Source organism: Hakea prostrata, chromosome 1, assembly GCF_041222555.1.
Source record: "Hakea prostrata isolate BN-2017 chromosome 1, UWA_Hpros_2, whole genome shotgun sequence".
In the NCBI taxonomy this organism is placed as follows: Eukaryota; Viridiplantae; Streptophyta; class Magnoliopsida; order Proteales; family Proteaceae; genus Hakea; species Hakea prostrata.
The window spans coordinates 67,168,645-67,193,172 of NC_142600.1; the positions used below are offsets into that span (position 1 = coordinate 67,168,645).

The window sequence follows — 24,528 nt, forward strand, 5'->3', positions numbered from 1 at the left end:
TTTTTTTTTTTTTTTTTTAGTAAATAAAAACCTTCATATTAAGAAAGAGATCTATATTGGTTACACTTATTACTGTCTTTGTTAGCCAACATAACTAATTTACTACAAAAGTCTAGTAGTGCTGGGAATTTAAATTTGTCAAAGCCTGTTCTAGGGGCATTCATTAGGGTGTTAGCAAAAAGTGGCGTTATGTGTAGTGACCAAGTAGAATATGGTGTTGTCAAATGGCATAGTGTTGTCTTTTGGCTACACCAAATTTCTTGTATAATAATTTGGTGTTTCTTAGCATAATTCTGTCCGTTTTTGATTGCCATGAGAAGTGCTTCCATCTCTCCACCATTTGAAATTTGTCTTGTGTCCTCCAAAAAAAAAAATCAAAAATGAGTTGTTCTAATGTAAATCTTCTTTCAGGTAAATTATTCTTTATAACAATGATGGATCAAAAGCAAGGTAAAGGTTATATACTCCTAAGTCCTAGAATCATGATTTATTTGATTATTCAAAAAAAAATTATGATTTATTCATTTTTGTTGGTGCGGAGGGATCTAAAGTTCAACCGGAGGTTCATCTAGGGCAACTTAGCGTAAATTACATCACACTTTACACAAACTGGGCTCAAATTTGAGTTATTCTTATGTTAATCTTCTTTCATCATAAAACACATGTTAGTCCTCAATGGAAAATACTAGATCAAAGAGCCGACCTACAGCGTAGTCAAGGAGGTTGGGGGTTTGGAGGTTGGACTTAGAAGAGGTAAATTATTCTTTATAAGAAGTCAAGAAAGCTAGGTAAAGGTTATATATTCCTAGAATCATGATTTATTTCTTTTTTTGTTGGTGCGGGGCATCTAATGCTCAGCCGGAGGTTCATCTGGGGCAACTTACGTGCAACCTGACTATATGCTCAATGTAGTTTTTATGTATAATAATTTAAATATACAACATGATCTCACTCAAAGTCCCAAAAAGATTTGAAATTTTAACCTTATATCATGGATTCTAGATCCTCTACTCCCACTACTTTCATATTTCTAAAATTTTCCTCTCACAGTCCACTTGACATACATGGGCCAAGGTGGTTTATGTCAAGTGGGTTGTGAGAGAAAATTTTGGAGGCAAGGGAATAGTGGGAGTAGATGTTCTATTTTCTATACTATGAAGGCATTGATTTTTTTGCCAATTGAGCCAACTCCTTGAAGCTTATGAATATTACTCCCCTAATAGTCTAAATCAATTTAGTGATACTGTGATAACAAAGCTTGTTTTGACTCCATCACATGAGTTTTAAGTGTTGGAAAAGGCATGGGAATATTTTGTAGGAAGCAAATTGTAATTATCCAAACTCCAGGGGTGTTCTTTATATATTTATATTTGTGATAAATATTTCAATTTTCCTTTTAATTAATGGATAATTTTCATTTGGACCCCCTGTGATTTGGTCTAGGTCACTTTTAGTCCTACTTCATTTAGCCCTTCATTTTTCGGTATTAAAGTCTTGGTTTTCAATCCTCGATTGAAGGTTTTGAATCTCCTCTTGAATCCTTTGTTCCATTGTGAAGCTCGATATTGAGAAGTAACTTCAGAGGAGGCACTACTTTTTTTTGTTATTTTCATATATAATCCACCATTAATTTGTTAAGAAACAGATCAAGAGGAGCCACTATTTCTTTTGTTCTGTTGCAAAATTTCAACATGATCATCAAGTCCATACAAATTGCACTTCGATCAAATATGACTATGGTCTGACAAGTAAAGAATCCATCGAAAACATTAATTGAATTTTAATTTTCCTAACCAACCCAACATCTATCGACACTTTATAATTCAATTTCAAGATCAATAGAAATATGCATATTTCACTTTTAGAAAGTATAAATAAATTTGGATTTATCTGGTTCTCAATCAAAAATAGAATGTCAGGTATACAACCTAATACCAATTAGGGGAAATGATTGGTCTCCTTTTTGTTTTTAAATAGAACAAATAAAACTCGTCCTTGTTTATTAGTCCATCATCAATCACAGAACTGCTAATACTCTTGAACAGCTCAAAAAATGCTTCAACTTCATTGACAATGAAAGCCCTCTATGAAGCGAGAATTACAGGTCTTCACGTCCTAGGAAATGCCTTTGGGCCTTGGAGGAGAAGCAACCCATTTATCAAAATGAGAAAGGCCAACCACTAGAATACAACCTAAGCTTATATTTGTTCATCGAGAAGCATCACAACACAAGAAAGAATCCCAGTAATTTAGGTTGTAGCATAATATAGTAGATTTACTTAAACTAAATAGACAATGGATAGAACAACAAAATAAAAATAAAGAAAGCCATAAGTAAACAAAGGTTCTAGGAGGAAGATCAAAGCCCCTATTGAGGGTTGAGCTTCGACACCCAACAATGAAGAGCCAAATGATGGATTTGAAGTTTGTCTTCCTCCTTCGGTTGTGAAGTTGCAAAGCAACTGTTCGTATTCTGTATTTGTTTTCAAACTCTACTGTTTTTACGAGGGAATTAGTTTGGTTAGGTTTTTTCATTTATTTATTTATTTTTGATAATATTTATTTTAGTAGATTAAAATTAAAATAATAAAAAGAAATCTAAAGGACACAATGATATTTTTGTTACAAAATTTATTAAGAGTTTGTTTGGTTACATGAATCCAGAGATTTCAAATCTCTGGATTCATGAATGCAAGATTTATACCCGTTTGGTTTTGAAAATCTCTAGATTCATGAAATCTAGAAATTCATCTTTTTACACTAAAAATGTGAATCCATAGATTTATAGGTATGGGGTGAAATCTAGAGATTTCATCCCTATTATAAAAACGCTAAACATTTGCACATATCACGGATAAATCCACATATTTCATTCCACATATTCAGTTAACCAAATAGTTAATTTTATAAATTATGACTCCGTAGATTTGAAATCTCTAGATATTTAAAATCTCCAGATTCATATAACCAAATAGGCCCTAAACTAATGATTTCTGTTAAGCATGTCTTTATTTAATTATTTCTTGAAACTAAAGAAAGCCTTATGCATAAGGAAACTAAAATTAATTAAAAGTGATAGTTACCAAACAGAGGTCCGGATGAAAATTACCTTGACCCTTCAATGCAAAGATCCTTATCCGCGGCATATGTAATATCCCAACCCCAATTTACCTATACATAAAAAGCGCCTTTGTTACAAAAAAAAAAAAAAAAAAATAAATAAAAAAAAATTAAAATTAAAAATTAAAAAAAAAAAAATTAAAAAAAAAATTGCATTTGCAATGACTTGTTGGTTGGCCCACTAAAAATAAAAATAAAAATTGTTGGGTTGGTCCACCAAGCCCAGGCAGTATAATTATCATAATCTAAGCTGCTTAAATAAGTTAATTATAAGTTTTATCTTTAATTGCAATTTCATAAGTCATGTCGTTTCAGTTTTATTACTTTTCGTTTTTTAGATTCGGAAAACAAAGGGGGCGGGCTCGGGAAGAAAGAACGAAAGCTTGAAGGAAACCCTACGACGTAATCCTCGTTGCAGAGAGGAACGAAACCAGCAATCATGGATCTCTCGACACTCACTGACGCCCAACAGCTTCATCAACAGTTTCAGCAACACCAGCTTCAACAGCAGCAACAGCAGCAACAGGAGCAACTGGCCGAACAACATCAACAGCAAGATCTATCCTCTCAATACTACGATCCATCTCAAGCTCAAGCTTACGACCAAGCAAGCCAAGCTTATTACTCTTATCATCATTACCAGCAACAATCACATCAACAATATGCTGGATATTATCCAGATTACACCAATAATGCTTATCAGCCACAACAATCTCAGCAGGACTCGGCAACCATCCATCCTCCTGGTGTTTCGATTGCATCCGAAGCATCACAAGTTTATGCAGCGGCGCAGGGTCATGGACAGGGCCAATTTCAGGGACAAGCGCAAGCACAGCATCAGCAGAATGCCTATTACTATCAAGGGGTTTTTGAACAACAGCAGCCGTTACAGCAGCAACAACAACAACCACCACCACCACAACAGCCTCAACAACCGGACCCATCGTATCCGGTTCCGACTGGATTGAACCCAGCGGCCGCAGCAGCTGTCGCTGCTTTGTCACAATTGACGCAATTTGCCGGGTCGATGGATGCAGCGGAAAGAGCGATGGCTGGATTGCAGGAGCGGCAATGGCATTCCAATGGGGCTTATGGTCCAATTCCGATGCCGATGCCAATGCAGGGGCCGATGTCACACGGTCCATTTCCTATGCGACCTCCGGTATGGCTTTTGTTTTGGATTTTATTGTGATTCTTGCTTGCGTTTTCTACCTGGTTATATGATTAGTTTCCACGTTAATAGTGAAACGTGTTTATGCATGGTCTTTTTCTGTTTCAACCCTTTGTTCCAACACAAGGTGGCTTAGTTCAATTTAATTGAATGTACAGGCAGGGCATTCTGCTTTTTATTCTTTGTCGTTCTTGATTTTTTCAGTCAACTGTTATATTCATTGACTGCTAATTATGTAATCTCGTAGAATGTACCCTGAATTTCTTTTGCGATTGTTATATTCCATCTTCATTGGTCGTTGCATTATAGTTAGTTTTTGTGAATAATGTCATCCTTGTGAATGAAATAAAAAAGTCAGTATCCAAGCAAAAAATGATATCACCTCAGCACTTGGCAGTCTGGACGTGCGCAATGTCTAAGACACTTGGCCTTGTGTTGCAGTTTGCCATCCAAGGGGGGAAAGAAAAATACAATCTTTTAGCCAAGATACAGGTAATCATATATGTTGTGCCATGGCAACCTGTTGGTTGTAGGTCCATGACCTGGAAACAATCTTTCTTCCAAAGCTGGGGTTAGGGATGTATATATTTGCCTCCTCTAGACCTTGCAGTAGCTGGAGCCTCATGTACTGGTTGCTATCCTTACAGGTAATCAAATCTGTTAAACCTTTGCATTTATAAAAAAAATACAGCAAGGCTCTAACTTATCTGAGAAAAAATATAACCCCACTGATTTTGGAGGATTCACAAGTGCTAGAGAAATACCTACTAGTTCAGAAGACCATAAATGCGTATGAATCTCTGAGAATATCCTATGATGACCCAAGTCCCCAACTCTTATAGGCATCACAACACAAAGGAACACTGGCTCAAATGCTCATAAGCTACCTGTTGATGACATTTGGTAGATCATTTTTAAGGATTGTCTGTGTGTGCTCCATATGCTGTATTTTCCCCTCAAATGAACCCATTCACCTTTTGTAGCTTCGGTAAGTATAATGAAATTTCAACTTATTTATATGTTCATTTATTTTTTCGAAACATGTAAAGGGAACTTGGTAGTGCCTTTCACTTACTGCAGACAAAGATCTAGGTTTGTTACATCTAAACATAGATCTAGATGCTAAAGTCCTAGGGTATTTGATCCTTTATTTTTAGTTGTTGTCACTGCATTGTAGTTTTCCATTTTAATTCATTAGGTTTTATCTTTTTCACTTTGTTATGGTTGCTTGCTCTTGGCATGCTTGCTGAAAACTATTGCCTTTGTTTAATTTTTGTGTTATTTGGCTGATAAATTGTCGTTGGGTGCTCTGTTGGAGTCAACTGACTGAAGCTTCATTCCATTCCCTTGTATTTACTTTTGAATCCTTTGATTTGATTTGTACCATCTGAATATATGTTTCCACTGTTTGATCTTTACTGCACATGATAGAACCTAAGTGCCCTAAACGCTGAGGGAGGATGGCTGGACGTGGGTACACGAGCAAAACGCAAGTGTCGAAACCCTAAATATAAAACAATCTGTAGCCAAGGACGTAATGTTTCATGGAATTATAAAATAAAGGATCTTGAATAACAACCAAAATGCCCTTAGTTTTTTGATCAATTAGATCTTAAGTTTGGACATATCTAACTAAATTAGAATTTTATTTTACATGAGCATTCCTTTAATCTAGTAGCGTTATTTTCTTTAGAGTGCGATCTCAAACATTTAAATCCTGGAATTGCATACAGGAACACCGGACTTTGCTTGTTTGGGAGCCTTCAGGTGCGCCCTTCTTTTTAATGCCGTCTCAGTTTGAGATCATGATTGGAGGATTTAAGCAGGAACTCCACTTCTATGAGAAGAATTTGTTGGAATCCTTCTTGCTTCTTATTCTGTCTTGATTCTACATTCTCTTCTAGTATTCACCCCATCTTGATTCAACCGTGAAACCTGATACCAACCTGGAGCTGACTACATGAACTCTTTTCTGCCTTTACCACCCCCTGGCCGTCTGCAAGGAGGGGTTGTCACTTGCATAGTTGCCAAAGTGCTGCCTAGGTGTTCAGGTGCTTTTGTGGCGCCTGAGCATCAAGGTGTCACCTTGATTTCCCCTTTCCCCTGGGGATGCCCAGCTTGCCTAGACTCTGTGACACAACCTTGGGTCGCTTGTCATTTTTGTTGGTTCTCAGTTCACACCATACAGTCCATTCTCATTTTTGTATTCATTTGGATCTGTTATACGGTTGCAGATGATGAAACCATCTAATAGACTATTGTCCATTTTGTACAAGTTGGCTGTGTTCTGAAATTCCTTTTAATTTATTATTTCTCTGGTTTTGCTGCTCGTGTGCCTTCATTGGAATCTCAGCTGCACTCTTTGTATTCATCTTTGTTGATTTGTCGTTTAGATGTTTTTGGCAGGATTTCAGGATTTCCTTAGATATTTTAGTTCTCCATCTTCCCTATTTTGGTTGATTGTCATTTTTCTAATTAGGTGCCATTGCTCTTCACATGAAATGAATATAGACAGAACTGCCAATCCATCCAATGGGCTGATGAGATTGGAAATGAGGTATTATACTAGGTAACCTTCAGGTTTACACCTTTCAGATCCTTGACCCATTTGTTTGTGCTGTAATATACACAAAGAAAATGTTTATTTGCATTCTTTTGTTGGTATAGTTTCATCTGCGTAGTTTGTGGAAAGCTTGCTATTGGAACCAACACTACTGATGGGAGACTTAATGTCTCTAGTACTTCTGCTGTAAGGTCAATGTGGGGATTGATATCTTATTCTGTTATGTACAATTCATAATTGTCTTACCTTGGATGGTTTATAACCATATTATGTAGTCCTAGATTGGTGGGACCAACTAGAAGCCAATGACCAGGATCTGATCTGAGCAGGGTTTTGGTTGGATCAAAATAAGGTTTTTGGGCGAAGATAGAGTACGGGTTGATGATATGGTTATGTGAATTTGTGGCAAGAGAATCTATCAGTGAAGGTCTTGTTAAGTTCAATGGTTGAAAAGTGATTTGGAACAGAGTTGCAGCAATTAGGGATACGGTTTTGGGTATTTGGTAAGGTAATAATGTAGGAATCTACGGGGCTTGGATTGAGGTTTCCTTGGGTGGGACGGAAATTTGATTCAAGATGATGGTGTTTCGATGGCTTGGTCTGATCTGGGCAGATTTAAGGTCATGAGATGGATCTTAGAGATGGGTTAATGTATGGATTTGGTGGTTTCGATTAGGTAAAGGAGGGTCAGGGTTGGTATGATCAGATTACTGTTGTTGCAGAATTTCTGTGGTAGCAGCTTGTTTGATTGGAGAACTTGGTTAGAAACTTTGATGTTGCAGTAGCCTTGGCCTGGCTGGACTAACATGATCCACTTTGGAAACCCAAACCAAGGTGATGCAAACCCCACACAACCTGCCTGGAGACCCCATAAAAATAATGTGATATGATGCCCAGGAAGGCTAAATCTACAGATTTAGAATTGATAGACTGTGACCCAATGTTTATTAAGAAAAGTGAACCAACAGTATAACAAGAGGGAACCTTGATCAGATGACTATAAACTCTAAAGAGTCATGGACGAGGGTATGGGGAGGGAATGCCACAAGTCAAAGACTTGATAAGTTCATAAAAAATTCATCAAAGAACTCAAGAGGAAACACCTCACAATTTATTATCCTTAATAACACTTGTGTAACAATGTGAGCCGAAGGCCTCTATTTATAGACTGAATTGTCACATAAAAATAAAAAAAATAAAAAATAAAAAGCCAAAAACCGTAATGGTCAAATTTCAAAAAGAAAAGGTAAACCACTATTCCATAGATAAAGTGCCAAAAACATCAAGTAATCTTGACAAAAAATAACAATAGTTTTTTTGTCCATTATTCACGTTTACTATAACCTGCAACTTATCCTGTCCAAAATAGTGATGACTCTAACTTTATTCATGTTCGCTAAAAACAACTTATCTTGACTAGAAATAGAAATTAATCTTCAACATTATGCTTGAGGGATCCCATCAATTATTTGAATTAAGTAAGTTTTAGTTATTATTTGGGCCCACTATCTTGGAATTGGAATTAGACTTGATTTCTTAAAGGGGCCCATTAATTTCTTCTTTGAACCCCTTGGCCCGTGCTCTTGTAATTGATCTAATTTGTACTAGCAATGGATCCCTTGGTGTGGCCACTTGATTTGCATCATTGGAGATCCATTGCTTGTACCAGTTGGACCAATTACAGGAGCAAGGGTCAAGAGATTTAAAGAAGCAATTAATGGGCTCTTTTAAGAAATCAAGTTTGATTCAAATTCCAAGATGGTGGGCACAAATAATGACCAAAACTTACTTTACTTAATTCAAGTGACTGATGGGATTCCTCAAGCATAATGTTGGAGATTAATTTCTAGTCAAGATAAATAACTGTTTTTAGTGGATGTGAATGAAGTCAGAATCATCATTGTTTTGGTTAGGATAAGTGTTGCTTATAGCGGATGTGAATAACGGTATAAAATAGTTGCTATTTTTGGTAAGATTACTTGATGTTTTTGACACTTTCTCTATGGAAGACTGGTTCCCTTTTTCTGTTTCAAATTTGACAGTTATGATTTTTGGTTTATGGTTTACATTTTTTTTAATGTTACATTTTAGTCTATAAATAGAGGCCTTGGGCTCACCGTTGTAACACAAGTCGATGTTTCCTGTTGGGTTCTTTGAAAGTACTTTCTATGAACTTATCGAATCTTTCACTTGTGGTGTTCCCTCCCATACCCTTAAGATTAAATAAAAGAACTTAAGATACTAGGACTCCATACTACAATCTGGTAATAGCATGCACTAAGAAATAAGGTAAATCTCTCCTAATTCAAGCTATCTCTAGCAGAAAAGCACTAGAAATAACTCTATTACCTAGAGTTGTCAGCGATTGGGTAGGATTTCCTTAAGCAGCTTCTTATTTTGAATGTGGGTTCTATTAGTTAGTTTCTTATTTCAGTTGTTGCTATTCTAGTGAGGTTTCTATTTTTGGGACAAGGTTTATTCTTTATTGATTAAGCAATTGTATGAACACTTTTCTGTTTTGAGTTGTTGATTAATGAAAATTTTCAGTAGAAAAATTCAGCGGGGGAATGTGTGAGTCTCCTTCTTCCCCTCCTATTTTCCTAACTCTCTCTCAGTGATTCCCACCTCAGCAGGCCTTCTCAGGCTCTACATTGCTTGAACTTGAAATAGAATTAGAAGTTGAAGACAGCTTTGAAAAATCAGCTGGGCTTCACCCAGCAAGATGTTGATTTCTTCAAACACCAATCCCACCAAGGAAGTACCTGGGCTTCACACTACAAGGCGTCAATTGGATCTAACACTGATCCCATCAGACTTGATCAGACCCAAGACAAAAATCTTCAATAGAGATGAGAGCAGCAAGAAGCTTTCACTAATATCAAAATTCTGTTTTTATGCTTGCCCCCTTGTAACCTTTACAAAATTCCTGAAAACATCAATCAAAAATATTTCTGGCCTAACCCATTAATAACCTAATCACAAGGTTCCTTCCCATAAAGTTATAAGAGCTTGAACAAAAGTGTATATGGCTTACAAAATGGTCAATGCAAGCCAAGGGAAATCTAGTTATCCTTCTGTTGTAGGCTCATCTGCTTCTGAAAGATTTGTTTCCATGGTTGGAAGGGTTTCATATATTGTTAACTCTTTCTTTTCATTCAAAGCCTAAAACCCTTCCTATGGTGGTTCCAAAGGGATACCTTCGGTGATGCCTATCATTTAATTTGTGCTTTATCTGAAAATTAAATCGATCAGCTGATTGAATTTATGATATTTGGTGTATTATCTAGTGGAAGTATTGGTGCCAATCTTGGTTATTTTATCTTTTTGGGTCAGTGGCTGTATATGGTGTTCTTACATGATAATTTTGGATAAAATTATTGAATGCAAATAATTCTTAATATGTTAAGAGTTGCTGTGCCACTATAAGTAGGAAATAGAGGCCTTCGGCACTATTATATATTATTATTTTTTGGTTGGTTCTTTGGAAGTATCTTGTAGGTTTGGTTATTCTATCTGTTGTCTTGCAAGTAAGATTTGTTAACGCACTGTGCTAGTCAGGTTTGCGATTGCAGCCCAAGGCATCTACAAGATACGTTCTTGCTTTCTTCCTCCTTGCTAGATAAAGACGTTGCAAATTCATTCTCTTTGATTGTAAAGTATAAATTCCAGGCTTGGCTGGCAACAAGAAGCTTTCCACTGCATCTTTTGTTGAGTTGGTGGCACAAGTTCTTATGCGGTGATATGTCGATCTTGGTTGGGTTTTAGCGGCATCTCTGGTAAAGGTTTATGTTGAATTGGGTTACACTCATTTTCTGCCATCTAATCCACTGCTAGTGTTTCTCTGGCAAAATACACCTCTTTAATTTCAATCTCTGGCCCATTTCATCCACTCTGGCTTCCTTATTGAAGCACCAAATCTCTTGTGGATGCCATGGGTTGGCATGGTCTTAAGATGTTCGCTTCCTTTTTGGGTGCTGCAATGTCATTCAAGATACTACAAATGTTCATCCCAAGCGTGATATCCTTTCAAGGGAACTTCTTGTAGTGCTTTGAGGGGCCCAAATGGGTAGTGTAATCGACAACTGAGGCTGATATGTTTAGAGTAGAGAGTTTCCATTCAATTAATCTTTGAATAGTTGAAAAAATTGGGGTTGCAGTCACAGCTACAGAAACGTAGGGTGATTTCTCTAAGACAAAAAGAAATTTTGATTGGCCAATTTTCCTGCAGCAAAAAGGAGGGAATTGCTAGAAATGCCAAATTGCCAATGTAGTAAAATAATAATGGATCTTTTACTATGTCATATGATAGTATCTAGAAGACATAGAGCACTTGTTGATGATTGGCACCCCTTCCAATTATGAGCTATTTTTAAGTCAAATGATTCCTTTCATTCTTAAGCTCAGAATGTTAGGTAATGGTTATTGAATCATTTGATTTAGTTTGTAGCTCATCTTTATGATGAAGTGGGGCCACTTCATCCATTTTGCTCCTTAACTGTGGGGCCTCATTTACTTATGAATTGGTGTGCCTTACAGTTGAGGGTGCAGTCTACTCTTTGTATTGTGCTGAAGATCAAATATAAGTTTGGTTTGCTGCAGTCATGTGGTAGCAATATGTGGTGTTCTCCTGATTATACCACTCTTAACTTTTTTATGGGGGAATTTTTAGAGCCATCTTTAAGGATTGTTTGTTTTGAAGTTTGAACAGGGTGTCTCTCTTTTGTACTTAGGTGATTCTATGTCAAAGACTTTGTATATTATGAGTTCTTGTGGAGCGTATATCATTTTGTAGCGTCATTCTGCCCAAATCTTGTGGATGGAGATGGATGCATTGAGGATTTGGTGGAGAATACTGGTTGGTTAATTTCTTTACACTGTCCTTCCTCTTTTAAAGAAACTCTAGGGGAGAAATATATGTAGATATTAGAGTATAAAACTGTAACATAATAATGCTTTGGGAAAGTTATTTTTCTCATTAGATAGCTTCCTCATGTTGCTTAGGTTGGTCTTGTAGAGGATACCAATCTAAGAAACTGAAAGTGAGTATTCTATCATGATATTTGTATCCCTTATTATTTAACAGGGAGGAATATCATTTTTAAACATCAGATAGGTTAATGATATGTACAGGAATCCAACACCATTCAGTGAGTTGCTGGTTTAATTTAAAAAAAAGGGTGTTTGCAAATCTGTCTCGGAACTGTATTTGGGACACACTGCTTGATGTATCACTTCCCAAGTTTGAATCAATTGGTGGTACATAGTTTGAGAAGGAAGCAACCTAAAGTCAGTGTGTTGTCATTCACAATGACTTTTTTAAATAAATGTAACAAAAGAATTCTAACAATTTCAAATCATCCATTAGCATTTATGGATGTAGAAGTGCCTTTAGGACATTAGAAATGCTAAACTCTATGTACTTTTCCACTAGGCAAAGTTGATTCAGGAGCCTCGATCTTCTTTGATAATCACTGCTCTTCATCATCACGTTGGATTGCTCTCTACACGGTTTCTTTGCAAGAAATAGGTACAAATATCTTAACTCTCTTAAGTGCTGTTACCTGTCCATTCTAGGTTTGTCTGTTCTTGTGTGGTATAACACCATGGAACTTGTCAAACTTCTTTTTGGCAGTTTCATGGTTGTGCAATAGGGGGGGCAGAGTACTATCATTCCCTGCTTTGTACAAGTTGACTTCATGATGCTAGCTAGTTAATCAACGGAGTATAGCGATATGAGGATTTATTAATGAATGCAAGATGAGAAGAGCATGGCTTAGTTCAGTTGATCTTGACTGTGTGTCCAGTTAAATTTTGGAAACCTTGACCTGGTCAAGGCCATATGGAAGCTAAGCAAGCAACCTGACCTTTTTTGGCTTGGTTCTAGGGATGACACTTCTTAATTCAACCTGCCAGATTGCTGAAGGATCTAGGATCTACTTCATGCATCATAATGTGTGAAAGGTTGTAATTAAAACCTGAAATCAATTTTACCTGATTATTTTCCAATGAACTAGCAACCCACAATAGTCACTAGGTCAGGTTGGCAGGGTTTCTGATCTGTTGTCACCTCCGCTTGGTAAGTCTCACAGAGGTTTACAATTCCATATCGTGTGAGCTTAAGTCGATGAATACTGACCATGAACTGCAATGGTGGACAGACGGCATTTCAATTCCATCCCCCCCCCTCTCTTTTTCTTTTCTCCCCCTTTAATGGAAGCTGTAGATTAAATTTAAAGATTTGTAGGTTGATATTGGACACGGAGACTGGTATACTTTTCCTCAGTGGTGTTCATCTGTTTCCTTCATGGTTTTAAAAAATGTTTGGTTACAACATTCATGTCACAAAGAAGTGTTCCTACTTCTGGAGTTGACTAAGTGGGATTAAATTTGGAGATCTCTTGATCCATCTATGGGAGTTGATGTGTGATGTACATGTTCTTGTTGACTAGTAACAAAATTGTACGATATGAGTTAATATGGGTCCTGATTACAATTTCTTTTACGATATTAACTTTGTAACCAAGTACAACGGAGGTTCTGTTTGATTCAGAGAATATCTGTGATGACTTGGTGATTTATATGCTGTTTCCAGGCTTTTACTTGTACAAATATTAGTTAATCATTAGATGTTCAAGCTTTATAACAAAGGTATTGCCGGTCCTGAATTTTCGGCCGAGTTTATGCATATTAACATGGATATTTTTATCCACATTGCTAGGCATGGCATATTCTTTTTCCCTCCGAAGTCACTCTGTATTTCCCAGCTAAGTTTTGTTGTAGAAGTAATTCAAGATTTTCAACCTTGAGAGTATTGCTTTTACTCAAACATCTTTTTCTTTGAAGTTATGAAACAACCTCATAGTCATGGTTTAAGGCATTGTACTCTACTGTGTTGGCTGATACTCATCAGTATCGCTAGGTATTGATTCGATTCAGTGTGATATGCATCTCTTTTCCCTTAAAATGTTGCATGTCTATAAGTATTGCACTGTATCAGCCAATACATTGCGATACTGTCAATACGTGCCGATTTCACCAATATGTCAAGGGATTGAAAAAATTATTGAGTATCAGTACCACTTCACTGATACAGTTTGGTGCCATGCAGTACAGCCGATTTGCATTTATACATCTCATCAAGCCATTAATTCTTGTGTTCACATTGTAGCACTCAAAAACAGTCAAAATGAGTCCTGAAGGCAGTATAATCACTGGGACTTTAAATAATTCCTCAAGATCTCCTTTTCTCCATTTTATTTTACTTTGTATTTACATTCAAGCATCAAGTACGGTCCAGATTCCACCAACAAAGTTTTCTTTCAATCATTCAAGTGGCTGAATGAATTTGAACCAACCTGGCACTCTTCATGGCAATAGACTTTTACAATATGTAAGAAACCTCATCTTTGTAGTAATGTCAATTGAATGCAGTTCTCTCTTATAGGTTCTCCATTTAGTGTTTGTGCCTGATACATGTTATACATAGCTTATTATACTATTTTTGCTCCAAAAGTGTTCTTCCATGCGTACCTTTATTATATTTTTGCATACCTCCTATGTGATAATTGTACAATACAATAGGTTACATCTATAACAATAATTTTCCAAACCCTAATTACATGACCATTTTCATGATAGTAGAAAATAACCCTTCATACTGGTTATATGACAGATTCTATTCGCTTTGAGTTAATGCTGTAGAGTAGAAACGCGTAGAACTGCCCCATGTGCGGAAATATGCCAACGAAACAGAAACTTTGCCAAATTTACCCTAAAGGCTGGTCGAAGTTTTTTTTTTTTTTTTTTTTTTGGGGGGGGGGGGGATTTCATATATCTCAATGGCAATTAAGGGGAATGGTTCAGCCTTAAAAAGACTATTAATGAGGCTTGGAGCCGGTGAATGGATTGTGGGTTACGTTGGCATGGTTCATATCTGTGGTTGCTGCATAGCTCCATAAAAGTCAAAATTGGATGTTGAGACCGAGCTGTGTCTACTGGGATTTTGTCTACAGTCAACACAGCTTTTAGCAATCCTTGGATTGTGCTGGGATAATGAATAGCCTTATCGTCACTGATTCTATTAACATAAGATGCACAGCCATTGTTGGGTGTTGAACTCAGAACTACTGTGTTGGAACGGGGCATGCTTAATGAAACCCAGTAATGAGTATGCCAGTAACCTTGTCTCTTTCTCTCTTTCATTTTTGGATTTATACATTCTTTCGTATTTTGTGTCTGGAATATTCATTTTCTCCCCTTGTGTTCTGGAATGTGATATCTCCTCTTAGTATCACTGCTCTTTAGAAGCAAGTTATTATGTCTTCTAGTCCTTAAAGATCCTTAGAAGGCTTCTTTTCAGGTTGGGAGATCTCCCTACAGGGGGAGTGGTAGAAGGGGTGGCGGCCCATTCAGGGGTGGTGGTCGAGGTAATTTTGGCCACCGCCAGTCCAGACCAGACGGCCCAGGTCCACAATTCCGTGGGAGGGGACGCATGGGAAGGGGTGGTGGTAGGCGTCATCCACATGTGGCAGCATCGACATCCCACCAATCTACTGCATCAAACCAGGAGCTTGCAGCATCAGCAGAAGATGAGGGGACCACGTCAGCGGCAGGTCAGGGAGCACCCTCAGATGTTGCTCAAGGAAAGGCTTCAGAGGTTCAAGGGCTCCCAATGTCAGCTTTAGTTCCAGGAAAGGTAGCTCCAACCCCACGCCCTCCGCAGATAGCATGGTGTGAACTCTGTAGGGTTGACTGTACCAGCTTGGAAATTCTTGAGCAGCACAAGAATGGAAAGCGGCATAAGAAGAACTTGCAGAGATTCGAAGAGTTGCAGAATGCTAGAAAAGTTATACCCTCAATACAAACTGAGCAAAAGCCTGTCTCTGCAACACAGAACGAGAAAAAGCCTGAACCATCTTTACCAAGTGAGGGAAAATCTGTGGGTGAAGTACAGAATGAGCAAAAACCTGAACCAGCATTGCCAAGTGAAGGAAAACCATTGGCTGAAGTGCAGATTGAGCAAAAACCTGAACCAGCATTGCCAAGTGAAGGAAAACCATTGGCTGAAGTGCAGAGTGAGCAAAATCTTGCAAAAGTAACAGAAAATGAGGCATTACCTGTCCTTGAAAGTAAATCAGATGTTACTACACAGCCTGAAAATTTACTAGGGATTGATGAGAACAAGTCAAATAGGGAGAATTTAGATACTGAAGTTCCTATTGCTGAAAATAAAATGGACACAGAGCAGCCAAATAATTCTGAAGAGCAATCTGAGGCTACAAAAGTAGAGCAGGCAGAAACACCAGCAAAACGATCGAGGATGGATTGGGTTGACTCTAGGAGGCGTGGTATGAAGCGGAAGATGAGGGGGGGCCGGGGGGGTAAGCGAATGAGGATGTCTGAACAGCCAAGGAGGCCAGTTGAGCCCCCAAAACCAAAAGAGGTGGTGCCCTTGATCTGTGACTTGTGCAACGTCAAGTGTGATACACAGGCTGTTTTTGAGTGTCATTTGGCTGGTAAAAAGCATCTCTCTAAGCTTAAACGTTTTCAAGGGCATCAAGCCATGTATGGGCCGTCAGGGCTTGAGGCTCTTTACCCGCCTACTCCTAGTGCCCGGTCAAGTGTTTTTGTCCCTCAAGGCCATCTACAAAGCTATAATGGTCCCCGTGGATCCTTGCCACATTTGGCAGGATATGGGGTTCCTCAAGCTCTCCAGGCATCAACAGCAGCTGCAGATAGTCAAGCCCAATTACCAGCAATTGCAGCTGGTGGCCCAGAAGTGCAAATTCAAAGATCGGAGCCCCATGTCATGCTTGAACCTGGGGTGAAGAATATGGCTGTAGTCGGACCAGATCTCCAGAAGGAGACTACTGCAGTAGAGGCAGAAGGCCAACCTGCTGCTGCTTCCATGGCAAGCAAATCAGAGATCATCAGTATTTCAGTTTCTGAAGGTAAGGAATTCAGTGCTGCAACGGATAACTCAGTTGTGCCTTCAACATCAGTGAATACTACTAGTATGGTGGCACACAAAATGGATGATCATGGTTCCAGGAATGAAGAACCGACTGCATGATTGGGTAATGCTTTCATGATTGGTACTGTTTCTCACTTATGGTTGGTAACTTAGGAGTTAATGCAGATTATGGTTAAGCAAATTATAGTTGGGGACATCCCACTGTTATTGAGATTTAGACGTATCAAGATCGCATTCAATCTGAGGATTGCTGACCTGTTACTTTTTTTTGAAGATCAGGTTCATCTTATAAATTATGTAGGCTTTATTCTTGGCTAGTGATTTGTACTTTGTTGGAATCGTGGCCAAAGGATTGAAGGTCTGGGCTGATCTTTGTTTGGTGGTTTTTTTGTGCCAAATTAATGGGGGGCTTGGGCTCTCATTGACTCTACAGTCCGAATTTCTAGCTACATACTGATCATGCATCACGTGCAGAATACTGAATCCTGATCATGAGAATGATTTTCACATCTGTAAAATTCCTAAAATGTTCACGTGCAGAATAAACATTCCCATATTTTGAGTCCTCATCATGGCTTTGGTAATCAATGTCAGGATCATCAGCGTATGGGTTGGCTTTGAGTCATGCTTGATTATTGCATGGATGTACCCATGGAACATTATTTTGTTGACCGGCGAAAAAAAAACTGATTGAAACTAAAATGTTTAAATATCACGATTTTCCGGCAAATCAGTTAAAATTGCCGGAAAATTGTTGATTTTTCGGGCAAATCAAACGAAAATCTTCAAGAAGAAGAAAGAAAGAAAGAAAGAGAAAGAGAAGCAGTAGCAGTAGTGGGTGCTGCTGGCCCTGCAACTGGAAGAGAAAGAAACAGAAAAGAAGAAAAAAGAAGCAGTAGCAGCGGGGGTGAGCTGGAAGAGGAAGAAACAGAAAAGAAGAAAAAAGAAGCAGTAGCAGCGGGGTGAGCTGGAAGAGGAAGAAACAGAAAAGAAGAAAAGAAGTAGCAGCAGTGGTGAGTTGGAAGATGAAGAAGCAGAAGAGAAGCAGTAGCAGCAGTGTTGTAGCCGCAGTTGGAAGAGAAAGAAGCAGAAGAGAACCAGTACAGTAGAGATCTCAAAACTTCAATATTTCAGGCAAACTTTGGCAAGATTTTGCCGGTTCGCCTTGGTTCACCAGGTAGCGAATCGGCAATTTCTCCCGAAATTTCTTTCCTTAGGATGTACCTAAGTTTCAACTGATACGAGAAATTATCTAGAAATTGGTATCGTTATCCACGGATCAGACAATCAAATATTGATTGGTTAAACTACGGTGCTCAGTTCAACCACAACTATGCTGATGGTGAAAGACATTTAAGCGGTTAGAAGTTGCCTCTTATGGCTAGAAAATGCTTCACAGTCAACACTGTTATACAAGCTTCAAAGACATTTGAGCTATTGCTTCTCCAATAAGAGAATAATCAAATCTAATCCCACAAGAAAAGGTAAAAAAAGAAGGCCCTATAAATCGTGAATTAAAATTCCAACACTCCCTCTCCTTTTTGAACAAGAATCAATGAGATTATATAATTAATCATATGTTAAATTGAGATTAAGCTCAATTAGTTTGTACTTCAAAGGAATAGTAAAATTTAACGGTAAAAAGTTGTAAATAAAATTTTACATGAAAACAAATAGAGCATTTTGAGCGTTGCCGCATTAAATGGTTAAGAATTGCTTTGCAAATTGTTCTCACACCCCAAAAGAGTCCTTTAGCCCCCCCCTTCTCCCTTAGCCATTGGTACAAGCCCCTGCGCCGCCAAGAGGGGGGGGGGGGGGCCGGGGGGGGTTGCCCCCGGCCGGGGCCCTAATAGTCCTTTCTGATTGTTCCATTAATTATTCCAACAGAATTGGAATCGTAGCTTTTTTAAAGATAAAATAAAGTATCAGTGTTTAAAGGCCTCTTTGGGTGTCTCAAATGTTAGATCCTCCAATATTTGTGGTGGGGAGACGTGAGGGCAGCATATGTGCAACCCACCCCCACCAAGTGCTAAATCTGAACTCATGGATTTGAGAGTTCAGATTTGATTGGGACCCATATAATGTTTGGTGGGTCAGGTAAACAATTCTTAAACCAACTATTAATGAACAAGATTCTACCCATATGGAACCAGTTTGAGCTTTGATGGCTCAAATTAGAATAGGAGGGCAAAGTCCTCACAAGGAGTTTCTATTGAGCATGATTTCTGATCTTCACTAAGATTTTTGATTTTTTTGTTTTTGTTAATTTCCCTTTTTCCCAAATGAAAATCCATATAAGACTCTCTAGAGAAACTCCATAGGTAATTAAAGAAGAGTTCAAACTTGACCATTTTGCAAGATAACCTGCCTGAGAGTTGAATGACCTGGGAATGTAAAAGAACTGAACCAACTGAAATAGAGGAAGTAAACCAGAATATCGGCAACCAGACAATCCAGAGATTGAACATCCCCATTAAGAGATTGAACTGCTGGTTTGCAATCAGAAAATAAAACTGAATATTGCTGAGATGTAAAGATGTAGCAAAAAACAGAGCATCACGAAAATCATGTAGAAGCAGGGGAAAATACTTCCGCTCAAATGATTGATCTGGGTTTGCTTCTGCACCTGTCAAAGCCAAGGGTCTGCAAGTCTAGACTGAAAATGAAAATTGATTCAATGAAAACAAAATTTTAATTATCAGACATTCAATTTAAGTACCAGCTATCAAAAACAACAGACATTCAATAAGAAAACTTCAACTAAAAGCTATACATCCAAAACGTAGCTGGAGAAGAAATAGGTGACGGCGCTAAAAGTAAGAAGAAAGGAAAAAGGAAAACCAGAGAAGAACAGGGAAGGGAAGGGAAAGTGAAGGCAACAAGATTTTAACTGTGCCAAGTATCAACCAGTTAGAAATCTAAACAGCGAGTTTGTACAAAACAGAGAAAGGCAAAAAAAAATTAAGCGATGTGAATGGAAAACAAAATAATTCTAAGAAAGTGGAGGAATTATGATGCTGTCTAGGTCCAGAGTCTCTTGCTGTATCATTCGGCACTTCTTTTTCTTCTTCTTCTTCTTAGGTTTGTCTGTCGTTCCAACTGAAAGAAATCTGCTACAATTAAGGCACTCGAGTATTGATCGATGGGCTTTTGAAGATCAAGAAGTTCCCTGCTCTGTAATAACTTGCAGAATTTAACCTTGACAATGGCTTCATCATGAGGTTTCGGATCAAGTATAGCCATGCATTCAATCACAATGGAATGTTTTTGTTGGAGAGGAATCCCAAACCAGTCGAAGCCTTTGAAATGGTGAATGCAAATCATATCCAGTTTACTAGTATACTCAAAGTCCTCAAATCTCACTGTGTGCTTACACTTTGTTGTTTTATCTTTCTGGTGGATCGTACCATAAATTACAACATTGATGGATATTAGTTGACTCTCTTTAATCAGCTTCTGATAATCCTTGACATTGAAAACAACACACAAAATTAAACCCTTACTATCAGCACACAAGGGATCAACATTACTTTTTGCTGACACTTCTGGTAAAAGTAGTGTTCCCTACAAAACCAGAGAGAGGACACACAGCCGAAGAAATTATTAAAAGTAAAATGGAACAGCTCTAACAATAGCTAGCTAGTTAGTTCCCAGTATTAGAACATACATATAATAATAAGACTTACCTGCCCATGTATATTCCTCTTTGTATCTGCCAGGTAATTATCACAGTAAACGACTTCAATATAATCTAAAGATTCTGCACCCTCAAGGCCTTGAATCTCCTTCAGCTTTCCACAATAGCCAACCTCTAACAACTTCAAATGTCTCAGCCTTGAGATGTCCAAAGTTTGTATCAGTGAATCGCAATAGTACAACCCAAGCTCAACCAAACTTGAGGAAACTTCTGGGAGCTCCTCCAACAGCTTGCATTCTGAAAAGCTTAATATCCTCAACTTCTTAAAGTGGGACAGATCTATTGGGAATGATTTCAGATTCCAAGACATTCTCAACTCCTCTAAGTTCAAGAGCACTGAAAAATCATCAGGCAATTTTGAAATTTCGGTTCCAATCAGAACAAGGGTACGCAAACCCCTCATTCTCCCCATTGATCTTGGCAATCCCACTAGTTGAGAGCACCATGAAATATGCAATTCCTCAAGATTCTCCTTTAGTCCAACACCGTGAGGAACTTTAATTCCTACATCAGAAAATGAACCATCCAAATTGTTTGGAAGCTCTTTTATTCCTGTCTGTGACAAGTTAAGCTTGACCAAAGATTTCAAATTACAAAAGGAATTAGGCAACTCCATGATTCGAGAACAAGCCTTAAGATCAAGAGTTTGGAGCCGACTCAACTGCCCAATGGATTCATCCAAACTTTCCAAACTCGTGCACCATGAGAGATTCAATTGCTCCAAATAAGGAAACCATGAAAAATTTGGGGACTTTGATAGATTTCCAGAAAAACAAAGATTGAGAAATTTCAAACTTTGGAACCGCTGTCATTCGAAAATAAAAATGCACTTCATCAATAAAAAGTAAGAATCAAATAAGGAAAAAAAAGAATTAAGTCCAATATTTTACCTTATTTTTATCTAGAGGACTAATATTCCAGGCTTGTTTAGTCTTGGATTGCGATAGTTCGAGATGCACCAAACTCTTGTGATAAAAATTCATAGGTATAAATTCCGAGTTATAGAATTCCCATTTCAACCATCTTAGCGTTGAAGGAAGTCTCCAAAAGTTTCCTTGGACTCTTGATGAATGAATCTCAAGAAATTTCAAGTTCGGCATCATATCAAAGTGCAGATCTAAATAAACATTTGAAAAGCGATCATTAAGGATCATGCTTGTTACCATGATAGTTCCCTACAATAGAAAAATTGACCAAGTAAATAAAAATCCATGGACATTAGCAATTAAATAATAAAGTAAATAAATAATGAGCAGTTTATTACAAGAATGTATAAGGATCATGCCTTACAAAATGTTAATTCCCTACAATAAAAATAAAAAGTAATCAAAAAGAAAACAAAAATCGGTGGCTACTAGTGGAGTGGGTCCAAATCAACATCCAAGTAGATTTTAACATATAGAGTGCTATCCCTGGCATGAGAAAAAACAAAATAGCAAATGCTCCAATCTTACCGTCTTTCTTTCTAAAACTTGCAAGATTTCATCATTAGACCATAATCTACTGCGCTTACTTGGATCCATACGATTTTCTTCTAGGACAATTTCTCTTCCCATATCTCGTATTTGATCATGCATTTTCAAGACTGAACACCCTTCATATTCATCTTCATCTTCATCTTCAAACTTAATAAGCGATCTTTGAACTAACCTGGATATTGCATACATTGGTTGATAGCCACATGCTTCCCATATGGGAGTTACATCTTCTTTTTTCCATCCAATAAAAAGGCAAGCAGCATCAAGGAACATTTCTTTTAGATAATGCCCTTCTAGTTTATTGTAGCTGTACCACAACCTTTCCTTAACTTTTTCAGGAGGGATTTCTTTCAAATATTGGATTGTTTTTTCCCACTCTTCTATGCTTGTTCTTTTTGATAGCAAAGAACCAAACACCTGTAGAGTTAAAGGTAATCCTCCTGAATATCTTGCCACATCATTTGAAAGGTGCATAAAATTTTCTGGAGGTAGCTCACTTGAAAAGGCATGCAAACTAAAGAGTTGAAGAGATTGGACATGACTTAACTCTTGAGGCTTGTACATTTTATCTTTAGCAACTTTAGCATCATTCAAGATTTCCTCATCTCTTGTTGTTATTATAACCCTGCTTCCTTCACCAAACCAATTGATTCCGCCAACCAAAGCATCTATCTGTTCTGCACTATCTACATCATCAAGAACTATAAGAACTTTTTCTTTACAAAGTCTTTCTTTTATGAATTGCTTTCCTTTATCACAACTAGATATGTCAATGTCTAGTCTGAGGATATCTTTAAGAAGTCGTTCCTGCAAAGACTCCAAGCCCCTGCTTGGCGTTGCTTGTGCTCTAACATCTGAAATAAAGCTATGTTTGTTGAAGATCGAACTGATGCGGTTGTACACAGCCTTGACAATAGTTGTCTTTCCAATACCACCAATACCCCATATTCCCACAAATTGAACATCACTACAATCAAAATCTAATAAAGAAAGCAAACAATCTACAGAGGAATCTATTCCAATCAGGTCTTTAGATAAAGCCAATTGGGTTTTGCTGCATAATTCACCTAGGACCCTTTTGACAACCAGTTCAACTAACTCTGCTTGATCCCTGCAAATTTCATTTATATATCAAAATAAAAACATAATAACAATAATTAAGAACAAATAAATTTATACTTTTCTATGCGAAAGAGATTTAAAGTTTTCAATGGAATTGAAAGCAATAAAATATAAACAATAACAAAGATTTAATATAATCAAATAACAAAAATAGATATCCTTGTAACATTAACATTAATTTCTTGAGTATGATAATAGAGCACACCTCAGTAACTAGTTTATTTCTAATATTGAGTGAATGCATCGTAGGAGAAAAATAAAAAATAAAAATCTCTATTACTCAACAAACCAAATCTTGGGATTAATGCAACATAAAGGAGATCTGCAGGGTGATGAGTCAAGAAAATGGAGAAAATCACAGCCCACTTTAGATCCTTAGAAATCCTGTGCATGGCGACCAAAAGACAGTAATCCTTCAAAGTTTGAGATATGATGATGTGTAGAAGACTTACGTGGTATCATCAACAACTTCTCCTTTCAAATTTCCTATTTCATGCAAAGCATTCCTCCAGCATTTTACAATATGGGGCTCGAAGTTCTTCTCATGTTTCTGAAATGATTTTGCAAAAGCTCCCTTTTTCTAATTTCGAACATTTGATGGGTCAATGTTGAAGAATATAGGCAAGACCAATTGACAACTAGATCTCTGACATTCAACAATCTGAGCAAGCTCAATCAAGCACCATTTGCTGTCGGCATAACGTCTAGAGAAGACAGGGATGGAAATTTTGGATCCTCGAATTGCTGCAAGTAGTGTTGGACCAATGGATTCTCCGGTCCATAAATTTTTACTGTCAAGAAACACATTGATTCCTCTCTGCTTCAAAGCACTGTGGAGAAAACTAACGAATGAATTACGAGTATCCTCACCTCTGAAATTGAGAAATACATCGTAAGTAGAAGATCCAATTGCAGTGGAAGAAGAAGAGGAGAAGGAAGCCATGAAGTATTTTGCCGGTTTAGATTAAAGAAGATGTCAACAGTAACAAGCTCTCCTCTTGAACAAGACTGAACTCCCTAACACATTTCCAACTTTCTGACTCTTTTATTTTGAAATTTCCCGCTTGTTGCAAGTGGAGCCTGTTCTTTGAAACTGGTCCATGATTGGTATGAATGTATGATAGGCGCACAAGTGGATTCCAGCTTGTAAAAAAAGAAAAAGTAACAAGAAGAAAAGAAAAGTTGGATTCCATCAGTTTTTGGGTTTTGAATTTTTTTGACCAACCACTCAGACGTGACCCGATTTTTTGAACTGTTACAATCTTTAATTGATTATAGATCGCTTTTTTTTCCATTAGGGCATTCATTTGAACTCATGAAATTTGACCCAAGTTATTTTTAATTTAAAAGGAGTGACATTTTGCAAGCAATGCAAATCACTTTTTCATAGTTCTTTTTTTTTTT

The 24,528-nt window shown here is 37.6% G+C and overlaps 1 protein-coding gene and 1 pseudogene across 4 annotated transcripts; one reads left to right on the top strand and one right to left on the bottom strand.

Annotated features, from left to right (window-relative positions):
- Positions 1-3,430: 3,430 nt before the first annotated feature.
- LOC149029497 (uncharacterized) lies at positions 3,431-17,492 on the top strand. Of its 3 annotated transcripts, none has more exons than XM_089141905.1 (2): positions 3,431-4,282; positions 15,199-17,492. In XM_089141905.1, exons 1-2 carry the CDS (start codon positions 3,560-3,562, stop codon positions 16,924-16,926), a joined length of 2,451 nt encoding a protein of 816 aa, XP_088998031.1. In that variant the 5' UTR covers positions 3,431-3,559; the 3' UTR covers positions 16,927-17,492. The 3 variants fall into 3 exon arrangements, with proteins under 3 accessions (XP_088998031.1, XP_088998032.1, XP_088998033.1); XM_089141906.1 differs by having other exon boundaries at positions 15,202-17,492; XM_089141907.1 differs by having other exon boundaries at positions 15,214-17,492.
- Positions 17,493-19,847: 2,355 nt separating this feature from the next.
- LOC149029498 (TMV resistance protein N-like) lies at positions 19,848-24,074 on the bottom strand (annotated as a pseudogene). Its single transcript, XR_016171470.1, has 5 exons — positions 23,577-24,074; positions 21,979-23,113; positions 21,415-21,699; positions 20,514-21,329; positions 19,848-20,391 (listed from the first exon to the last, which is right to left on the bottom strand). The product of XR_016171470.1 is annotated as a TMV resistance protein N-like (transcript).
- Positions 24,075-24,528: the final 454 nt, after the last annotated feature.

Bases quoted from the DNA above. Each gene is read 5' to 3' on its own strand.
- LOC149029497 (XM_089141905.1), top strand. From the start codon at position 3,560: ATGGATCTCTCGACACTCACTGACGCCCAACAGCTTCATCAACAGTTT. The intron at 4,283-15,198 runs GTATGGCTTTTG...AAAGATCCTTAG, and splicing joins CATTTCCTATGCGACCTCCG to AAGGCTTCTTTTCAGGTTGG.